Source organism: Festucalex cinctus, chromosome 2, assembly GCF_051991245.1.
Source record: "Festucalex cinctus isolate MCC-2025b chromosome 2, RoL_Fcin_1.0, whole genome shotgun sequence".
NCBI lineage: Eukaryota > Metazoa > Chordata > Actinopteri > Syngnathiformes > Syngnathidae > Festucalex > Festucalex cinctus.
The window spans coordinates 14374935-14385823 of NC_135412.1; the positions used below are offsets into that span (position 1 = coordinate 14374935).

Sequence of the window (10889 nt, forward strand, 5' to 3'; positions counted from 1 at the left end):
CGGTCACTTAAACTACCACAAAGAGTATACTACTGTACTGTAGTCTTCAGATTCAACGACACCCTGACATTCTGAGCGTACGACATTTTATTACATTCTGAGCATTAGATTTAGTAACATTAACTGTAACTCAAATTGTTCAATGTGGTTACTGAAAGAACAGCAAAAGAGATGAAAAGGCAAAAAAATTGGGCACTGCAAGTTCTGAACCACACTGATTTACAACCAGACTGCCCAGTTTTGGGGATAGTTATGTAAAATACTAATTACTACTACTACTAATAATAATAATGCAATAAAATGTATTTATTTCTATGTACATGTAAACACAACATGCAATGACATCCTACTTGAATCTTTCCATTCACTAGATTATCAAAGATAAATTAAAAACAACGATTTAAAGAAAAAAGGGACATCAGAATGAGAAAAATGTGGGGCACAACGCGCAACACATGTGAGTGTATTTCAACCGTCAGTATGTGCGTGAGGTTTGTAGACTTAACTTGCACCATTTGTTTAAGAAGAGCTGCCGTACTGTGACGTCATCGACAGGCGAGCAGGACCCGGATACAGTCCCAGATACAATCTTGCAACCCGATCACTTCACATAAACACAACACAGGGACAACCAAACCGGCGCTGTAGCAACTATGGCGTTAGATTTGTGCCACAATTCCGTGCGTAACAAAATGTGTTTCGTACGTACAAAATGTGTTTCGTACGTACCAAAAATGTGTTTCGTACGTACAAAATGTGTTTCGTGCGTACAAAACAGTCCTCGCGCACGCTTGCTTCGTCTCTCCTCAACACGTACGAAACTTTGATTTATGCTTGCGATGCAAGGGTCGAGGCGTGATATTTGTGCCACAATTCTTAACCAATCAGGAGTCGTACAGGAAAGCAAATCCTGATTGGCTGTTTAATATCCAATCAGGCAGAACTTTGACAACGTGTCGTCACGCCGCGTTGCATCATGGGCGCTTCTTCGATTTTTTTTTTTTTTTTTTTTAAACAAGCACTCGGTCCTTTCCTGTTTGAATTTTTGTCTGTATTTCTGCTGACTTTTATTTACTTAATATAAGTTTTGTTATGTTACGGGATGAATCAGCTCCTAACTGCTTTCCTGCTTAGCGGAAGAAGGAGGGAAAACAAGTTTTAGCGCTCATGGTGATGTTGGATGACGGCATAAAATAGAAGAAAAAAAAAAAGAAGAGGCTAACCTGCTACTTACGTTTTCATTATGGTAAGTTACAAAATACTGTACTCTATTTAAGTCAGTAAATCCTATAGTTTTGTCCTCTTTTGATCGTGCTACTATCATTACAATCTTAAACAATGCATGCCATCATGAGTGGCGTTGTATAAGAAGTAGAAAAGAAAATGTTAGACCATCCATTTTTCTTTAGTAATTAGTGCCTGGTACCACTAAAGGTATATCGTGAATAACGGAAAACATTGAATACATAAGAGCACTGTGTTTGGCAGTCCAATGCCATAGTTATTGACGTAAGAATTGAATTCATTTTGGTTACAAGACAACCATACACCATGACTAGCAGCTGTTGAAATAAACATGTTTGCCCAAAATAATTGTTTTACTAATGTGAGAAACATGGTTGATCTTGTCATTTTTCCATAACAACAGATAGACAATTAAAAATCTGAGCGCTAACCTTGGGTTTTGTTTTTATTACCAGGCAACAAAGATGACAAAGGACCCAGAATGCACCTGATGACACCACAACAGAAGTGTCAAAAACACCACGAGAAGCAGAAGATGAAGAAGTGGAGTGGAAAAATATTGATATCGCGCTATTGGCCCATGCAATATGCATATAACAGACATGCAATAAGTTTCATATGGAATTTTTTGCTTTTATCTGAATTTGACCAGTCAGCCACTTGCTAAAATGTGCACCACCATCCACTAGTTGAACATTATTGAAGTCATTACAATTAAATTACTGAATACATTTTACTGCATGAGAAATATAATTTGTTCATTAGATAATAAAATCATCATCAGTCATTTCTTTAGATCCATATTAAATATTGCAATATCTATTGCTATATTCAGCAAAATCGCGTATTGCATGATTTTCCAATTTTGTGCAGCCCTAATTCCTGACGTTTTTGAGCTAGCTGATGAGACCAATTTGACTTAGTCATTAAAATGTCTGTAGGAAGAGTCAGAACGTGAAGCTTGAGCTTGACAGCAGAGAAATCAAGAGCTCCTGAAGAATGACAACATTAACATTGGACTATCACAATTTGAAGTTCGAATAGTTGTAATGGCCTGTTTTGCAGCATACCAAATCAAACATTTTTAAAATATTTTTTCTCCTGTAAGTTGTCGACACTTTTACTGAACTTATTTAAATGTGTCTTGCAAACAGTATCATTGACAATTAGAAAAATAAAAAGTGTCACACACACTGTATTCGGAACAACCTGTAAACAATAACCAAAATACTATTGCAGGTACAGTGCCAATGCAGTACATGACACATTTATGGTTTCAAGATTAAAGTGCGGAAGTGCACACACTGCACATTTGCCCATCATTGACCAAGAAGACCTCAGAGTACTGTACTCACGATGATGTATTGAGAATGCAAGACCCAAGAGGTTCCACAGATGAAAATATATTACACATTGTATTTGTAATTGACACTTAATGATGCATTATCGATCAACAAACAGCAAACTGTACATTTTGTTTTTAAATCAAATGAATCGTCCTCAGTTACAGTGCATCTTTGCAGTTTTTATTTCAAGTTTTACACACAGTAGGCATGGTAGACTGCTATTGTGGAGCCATCCATCGCCGTCCCATCCATCTCAGCTGTACTCTCTACCCTTAGACATCTTATTGATGACTGTGACCCGGATATAGAAACGATGCGCAATCTGGATTGGTTTACCTGGTAAATTGGAAACAAACAAAAGCTCAAGGTTATTAATTGTAAAACGTGAAACAATCATATCCATCCATCTTCATGTAGTTATGGGAAAACAATGTGACCATCCATGTTTCTACAGTTTCTTGTTCATGTTAAATGTCTAGTACAACTAAGGGTAACCACTTCATAACCTCTGCAGCTATAATATGATGCTCTTTTGAGGGAGAACAGTCAGAAGACCTTTGCAATAATCAAGTCTACTGGAAATAAAAGCATGAGTCAGGTTCTTCTGGTATGGAGCATGCAACCCTTCGGTCGAGGTCTTTTAGGTGGTAAAAGGCTGCTTTAGTGATTTGTTTGAGATGGCATTTATGTGCACAAGTATACAGGTAATGACAACAAAATTAACTCGTGAATTGAATTCAAGAGCTGATATCTCGTAATTTTCCACGATTTTCTAATCAATATCACTAACGTACTTAAAAATCAGTAACTATGGCATTGTGTTAACAGTGCTTTTGGACATTCCATGTTTTTTTCTGTCTGTTAGTTACACGATATACATTTGGTGGCACTAGGCACTAAAAATGCATAAGAAAATAAATAAAGGGGGTGGCGATTTTTTTTTCTTCATCATAACTATGCACATCCATTGCCAATGTCGTGTGTGTATATAACTATTACATACAATTTTGATTGTCTTGGAAGCCTGTGTGTGATAGTGGCCAAGTTAAAAGATGCTATTTTTATGCTACTTACCGTTATGAAAATGTTGAAAGTAGTCTTCGATTCGGAAGTTAGCGTCCCCCCCAACGGTCATCCAACGGTCCCATGAGGGCTAAAACTTGTCTTCCGCTAAGCAGGAAAGCAGTTGGGAGCTGCTTCACCCCGTAATATAACAAAACTTTTGTTAAGTAAATAAAAGTCAGCAGAAATGCAGATAAAATAAAAACAGGAAAGCACCGAGTGCTAGTAAACAAAACAAAACAAAACAAAAATCGAAGAAGCGCCCATGATGCAACGCGGCGTGACGACACGTTGTCAAAGTTCTGCCTGATTGGATATTAAACAGCCAATCAGGATTTGCTCTCCTGTCCGACTCCTGATTGGTTAAGAATTGTGGCACAAATATTACGCCTCGACCCTTGCATCGCAAGCGTAAATCAAAGTTTCGTACGTGTTGAGGAGAGACGTAGCAAGCGTGCGCGAGGACTGTTTTGTACGCACGAAACACATTTTGTACGTACGAAACACATTTTTGGTACGTACGAAACACATTTTTGGTACGTACGAAACACATTTTGTACGTACGAAACACATTTTGTTACGCACGGAATTGTGGCACAAATCTAACGCCATAAGCAACTTGCTGAAGTTGACAGGATGTACAAATAAGTTTTAACTTTGATACGCATGACTGTTTTTCAAGTAGCACGGCAAATAACTGGTAAGCTAATCACCACACATATTTGAGGTTGTGTTTTAAATGGTTTTGCATGTATCCCCCATGAGAAGCAGCAATGGACCAGTTAACTGGCTTGACTGCGAGAGAAACTGTGGAGAAGGTTGCCGCTTCACTGGGCTGCCCTACGACCTCTGAGCGGGTGGCGGCGTTCCTGGATGACCATGACGAGTTAAGACACCTCAGAGAGAACTTTTTGGTACCCAAAATAGCAGATTTACCTACCTGTGAGTCGACAATATACTTAGTATTTTTTATATTTCTATTTTATTTGGGAATAGAAGGCAGCAACACAAGATTTTAAAAACACTAAATATAGAGACAAGCAATTACAAGACAGCCCCCATTAGTGCATCACCCCTGACATCTATTGCTGCTACTAATACTAGTGCTACTATTACTTCTATTACTAATAATAATTAGTACTGGGCGAGTATCTATACCAGGTATGAATGTCAGGCTGTATGTATCACATTACTGATCCCACTGCTTTTATAAGTTGCCCTTGCATCCTTCAATTATTCCGTGTGGTGTTCTTGGAGGAAATGTTTAGACGCCCCTACTACAGAAGTATCTTGCAACATGTTGAAGTGTCTAAGTGTGACGTTGCTGCATGTGACCCACAGCGGATCTGTCGCTAGTCGATGGCACCAAAGACAGCATCTACATGGTGGGCAACTCACTGGGTCTGCAGCCCAAAATGGTCAAGAAGTACTTGGAGGAGGAGCTGGACAAGTGGGCCAAAATGTACAGGAACACATTTCTGCCACAATGATGAAAAGCATTCAAACTTTTTTTTTTTTTTAATGAAGTGTGTCTTTGTCAGGGGCGCGCACGGCCATACAGAGGGGTCACGACCTTGGGCCTGGGCTGAGAACAACCTGGAGGTGCTCATGGCAAGAGTTGTTGGTAACGTTGCGCAATATAAATTAATCGGGTTTGCCAGATTGATTGAGTATGAGCAGGCTGGCAGCTAAATTTAACCCTCTGGGTTCCTTTCAGTTTTAGCTTTGTTAATTAATTCAAATGTAATTAAACTTGCCAATGATGTAGATTTTTGTCTGATTTTAGATATACGTGGGCCTATCAGTAATTTAATGTTTAGATCAAATTGTACCTTTTGACTCTATCATGGCCTCATTTGGTTATTTGAAACCTATTAAAGTTTTTATTTATTATTTTTTTTTAATTCCTTTTTATTTATTGGATTGACACACACAATTGGGCTAATATGGGTTTCATTCAAGACTCAACACCTACAAATATATCATATAGGAATTTTCGGACAAGGGAGCAGTTTGAACAAAACAAGAACGTTTTGTAGAGTCCAAAGTCCAAATGGCATCTACCATGCACAGATCAGGGCTTACGCAGACTTAAAAGAAAATTTCCTGATAATTGCTTTTGTGATTTATTTATTTATTTATTTATTTTCCCAGGTGCGCATCCAGACGAGGTGGCGCTGATGAACGGGCTGACGGTCAACTTACATCTGCTGATGGTGCGAAAGCAGACAAATTCACTACTGTAAAAAAAATAAAATAAAAAAAATAAAAAGAGAGAACTTTTCACTAAAATCTGACTTTGCATTGCTAGCTTTCCTTCTACCAACCCACGGCTGCGCGGCACAAGGTCATTCTGGAAGACAAAGCTTTCCCTTCGGATCACGTGAGTCTCTTTTGTCATACTTCATCCAAACGTTGACTTTTATGATGTCCATGTTATCCACACGACTGATGTGCCAAATTGACATAGATGCTGCCTGTCTCTTGCTAGTACGCTGTCGAGTCTCAGATTCGACTACGAGGATTTGACCCAGAGCAGAGCATGTTGCTGCTGAAGCCCAGACTGGTAGGTCCTGTTGATGAGAAATAAAAAATCAAAGTTGCCCCTGCTTTTCATTGTTGTGGGAATGCTAAGCGAATGCTAATGCTAAATTAGCATGCTATGCCAATGGTAATGATAAGTTAGCATGCTAAGCTTATGTTAATGCTAAGCTAATGCTAATGCTAAATTAGCATTCTAAGGTAGCATGCTAAGCTAACGCTAAGCTAATGCTTAGCTAATGCTAATGCTTAGCTAATTGCTAAGGTTATACTAAACTAATGCTAATTTAGCATGCAAAGCTAATGCTAAGTTGATGCTTAGCTAATGCTAAGCTAATGCTAATTTAGCATGCTAGGTTAATATGCTAAGCTAATGCTGATGCTAAGCTAACACTAAGTTAGCACACGAAGCTAATACTAAACTAATGTTAATGATAAGCTTTAAAACAACAATTACCGGCTTACTTATCGATTATCGACATTGGCACTTTCTAAATTATTGGTTTATCGGTAGTGGTTGAAAATAGCATTATCGTCAGTCCCTAATAAAAACATATTTCTAAATGCACTAAAGACACAACTTATACAATATTACTACTACTACTACTACTACTACTACTACTACTATTACTAATTACTAGTTATGTTGTTACCTTATAATGTTAACATAATTTATTCTTCTATTTCCTTCGTGGGCATTTAGCTTAGCATTCAGCTATTAGCAGCTTAGCTTTCAGCATTACCACACAATTTCTCCAGGAATTGCACTTAGTCTAGTTATCATATGCATTTCTAAGAATACAGAGAGTTTTAAATAAGCATTTACAGGGAAAAAATGGTATTAACTACAACACGGTTTCCAGGGGGAGGAGATTCTACGAACAGAGGACATCCTGGACATGATCGAGAAAGAGGGTACATCTGTGGCTTTAGTGATGCTCAGTGGAGTTCAGTACTACACCGGTCAGCTGTTCAACATGGCCGCCATCACCAAGGCTGCCCAGAACAAGGTGAGATGAACTCATAATTAGCATCTAACTCACCTGTTGTTTAACAACGTTTGTTGGCCAGGGCTGCTTGGTGGGGTTCGACCTGGCCCACGCAGCAGGAAATATTGATCTGAAGCTGCACGACTGGGGAGTGGACTTCGCTTGTTGGTGCTCTTACAAGGTCACCACACACGCTCAAGCGATTGACAGCAGCCGTGTATGAGGAGTAACTTTGTATATTTGTGTCCATGTTTGTTCAGTATTTGAACTCAGGTTGTGGTGGGATTGCTGGAGCATTCATCCATGAGAAACATCAATACACCGTCAAACCTGCGTAAGTAGACAATTATGCCCCCAAAAGACAAATTCTTATATGGGATTGCTGGTTGGGAAACTGAAAACACACACACACACACAAACACACTAAAGCGCTGAACAAATCATGTAAACGCGACACCCACATTGGCTCATATCCGATACATATCTGATATTTCCCCATAATGGGAACATGCCCAATCACAATGTGTTGACTATTGACACGTGACATGTTGTACTGTTGTGTGCTTGCAGGCTGATGGGGTGGTGGGGTCATGACTTAAAAACTCGCTTCCAGATGAACAATGGTAAACAAGCATCTCTTCCGCAATTGCAATATTGCCATCTTGTGGTGTCAATGTACATTACACTAAAAAAATTACAAAACATAAGACTACAGTATTTGTTTTGAATAGTCTCGTGGATTTTTTTTTTTTCAAACGTGAAATGCTCACAAATGCAGGTTATAATAACTTGAATGGCACTCAGTGAAGCACAAAACTCTGCTAAAGATAATCAGCATATCACCATGACAATGCGTGCGTCTGTGCAGTGTTGGAGCTGCAGCCCGGAGTGAAAGGATTCAGACTGTCCAACCAGCCTGTTCTCCTTGTGTGTCCTCTGCAGGCCAGTTTGGAGGTATTGCTGCCCAATTGGTCTGTACAGCACATTCACTTCCTGTGTGTGTCTGATCAATGAGGAGCTATCCGGGCAAAATTCAGTAATTCAGGATTACTTCACTCAACAGTTTTTTTTTTCTTCCTTATATGGATGACTGAAATGGTCTCACACTACAGATGTTTTTTTTTTAAACTGATGCACAATGGAAAAATTCTTATGTTATGTGTATGAGTTATGTGTAAAACTTTTTCAATGTGGTGCAGAAGAGCGTTTCAGTTGAGTGTGAAAGGTAATCATGAGTTATGCCTTGACTATGCAAGAAAGTAAAAAATAATTTCTCAATAAATGTATGATTTATAAAATTGTATTTTTATTTTAAAAACCAATTTGAAAATAAATGTATTATTTATAATTTTTTATTTGAATTTTGTTTGTCGTTGTTTGTCTTGCAGATTTTTAACATGACTAGCATGCAGATGCTACGCAGGAAGTCTGTGCTGCTAACAGGCTACTTGGAGTATCTAATTGGCCACTACTATAAGGAAGATCCTGCCCATCTCTGCAAACCTCACGTGCGCATCATAACGCCTTCTGACCCGCAACAGAGAGGTTGCCAGCTGTCACTCTGCTTCTCTGTGCCCATCCAGAGAGTCTTTGAGGAGCTGGAAAAGAGGGGTGTGGTTGTAAGTAGCCTTGCATTCCAGACCCACCCACAATAGGTTGAAATCCAAGAGAACCCAAGTATTTTATTTATTATGTATGAAAGTATTTTATTTAGCACATTTAATTATTTTATTTAACACATTTAAACTTATTAATCTATTAAATGCCAAGAACGACTTAAGACGTTCATTAGAATCCAAACATTCAGTGCCAAGGTCGAGTTATGTTATTTATTTTTTTTCATTGGGAGGAGTTGATATGGGTCTGATTGACTTGCCTTTTAAATTGCGAGCACTTTGTAAAGTGTTAATGAGCCAAGCCGAACCACCAGTAGAGGGTAGTGGTGCACAATATTAGACTGATCATGGCAGTGTGCAACTGTCAACAGTGTGTTTGTCGGACAACCTGAAGCATACAGATAACGGAACATCCATCCATTCATTTTCTGAATCGCTTGCTCCTCACAAGGGTCGCGGGGGTGCTGGAACCTATCCCAGCTGGCTATGGGCAGTAGGCGGGGTACACCCTGAACTGGTTGCCAGCCAATCGCAGGGCACACAGAGACGAACAACCATCAACACGCACATGTACACCTAGGGACAATACAGAGCGCCTAATTAACCTGTGTGACATTGTGTTTGATGTTTCCCCCCTCCACTAGTGTGACATGCGTCATCCGAGCGTGTTGCGCATCGCCCCGGTGCCACTATACAACTCCTTTCGAGACGTCCATCGCTTCCTCGAAAGTTTGCAAGCGGCAATGGCCACCAGCTTCCAGTGAGCCACCTGCAACCAGACTACGTGCTTCATCAGGAAGTTCAATAAAGACTCTTTTAAAAAATAAAAATGAAAAGCTTTTTTCTTTACAGCTATTTTTTTTTTAACTCAATGTGAGGTCAATACTTATTACACAATACATATTAGACAATTCAAAGGCTGATCACTGATATTCCTTTAATTAACGTAATACTGTAAACGCAAAGAAAGCAGGAACACAATCCTTTTTTGAGCGCAGTCATCATTGAAACGACCTTTTCAAAAGAAATGATTGAAACGTTGAAATTTGTCTCTTCTATATGTTTAAAATATGTGGTTTTAAGTTCTAGACTTTTTCTAGATTTTGAGACATTGGTACAACTGCCTCTTGTTCCTTTTTTTCCAGAAATATACAGTAGAATAATTTTCTTTTCTATTCTATTTTAAAAAATATATATTTTATAATCGGTCATTTTGGTCATATGGCTTTCCTTCAATATATATGGGGGGGAGGACTATGCAGGCTATGGTATGCAGGCTCCCTCTAGTGGTACTTGAACAATCACTGAATTAAATGTGATCTTAAAAAAAAAAGAAGTCCAGTTGTGTACATTATTTAAATACAGTACTTACGTACAATGTATTTGTCATTTAATCTGTTTTTTAATAAGATAAAAAATTTTAGATTTATAATTATATAATAAAAAGTGCAATATTTATTGAAACTATTATTTAAGCACAATTATTTTTCTCCCCCTCTAATATTTAAGTGTAATTTAATTGTTAACAATATTACAATAATTTAAATTAGCATTTTTGGAATAAAACCTCTGCCTCCGTTTTGATGAAAACTGTGTGGTGGCATTTTTTATTTTATTTTTTCCCCAGGTGGCACTTGATGCAAATAGTTTGCTTTAAATTACAATATTTGTATTTGGACTTAGGGAGTTCCAATAGAGTAATTTATAAACTCAAACAATAGTATTTGTTTTATTGAAACACATAGGTCAACCTATAAATAGCAAAATGAAGTCAGAGAACCTGATTATTTGGCAGATGTCTCTTATTTATTTATTTTTTCATAGCTTTTTGGGCGTTACATGTTATCTGCAAGCATACCGCACTTTGTGTGTGCTGTTTCTAAAAACAAGCAAAATAACAAAAAAAAACAAAAAACATTAGCTTTTGTGTATACATCTCATCAAATATTTGATGCACCTTGACCAGACGCAAACATGAACTGACGGGATGTGTGTGCGCGTGTGTGCTATTTGCAGCTCATCTGGGTTATGTTGACTGTGGTGAAATGACAAGGTAGCACAACTGGAGGCGTCAGCTGTGTTCCAGGAGA

The 10889-nt window shown here is 38.3% G+C and overlaps 2 protein-coding genes and 1 long non-coding RNA gene across 13 annotated transcripts in view; 1 reads left to right on the top strand and 2 right to left on the bottom strand.

Moving 5' to 3' along the window:
• The window catches only part of LOC144013826 (von Willebrand factor D and EGF domain-containing protein), a 21239-nt gene extending 20671 nt beyond the window's left edge, over nt 1-568 (bottom strand). The window contains exon 1 of one of the 3 annotated variants that reach the window (XR_013282334.1): nt 513-568. The gene's annotated coding sequence lies outside the window, so the exon portion shown is untranslated. The remainder of the gene's footprint in view (nt 1-512) is intronic. The other 2 variants (XM_077513077.1, XM_077513073.1) reach the window with 2 other exon arrangements.
• The window catches only part of kynu (kynureninase), a 9809-nt gene extending 174 nt beyond the window's left edge, over nt 1-9635 (top strand). The window contains exons 1-14 of one of the 9 annotated variants that reach the window (XM_077513086.1): nt 4033-4167; nt 4422-4595; nt 4995-5115; nt 5195-5277; nt 5808-5869; nt 5965-6036; nt 6145-6219; nt 7058-7204; nt 7266-7364; nt 7444-7517; nt 7754-7806; nt 8052-8137; nt 8572-8802; nt 9444-9634. In XM_077513086.1, coding sequence (XP_077369212.1) covers nt 4427-4595; nt 4995-5115; nt 5195-5277; nt 5808-5869; nt 5965-6036; nt 6145-6219; nt 7058-7204; nt 7266-7364; nt 7444-7517; nt 7754-7806; nt 8052-8137; nt 8572-8802; nt 9444-9563 — 1392 coding nt within the window. In that variant the 5' untranslated portion in view covers nt 4033-4167; nt 4422-4426 and the 3' untranslated portion in view covers nt 9564-9634. The other 8 variants (XM_077513089.1, XM_077513088.1, XM_077513080.1 and 5 more) reach the window with 8 other exon arrangements.
• Nucleotides 2633-4177, bottom strand: LOC144013828 (uncharacterized). The gene is made up of 2 exons (XR_013282335.1): nt 3666-4177; nt 2633-2927 (listed from the first exon to the last, which is right to left on the bottom strand). It is a non-coding gene; the product is annotated as an uncharacterized LOC144013828 (long non-coding RNA).
• Nucleotides 9636-10889: the final 1254 nt, after the last annotated feature.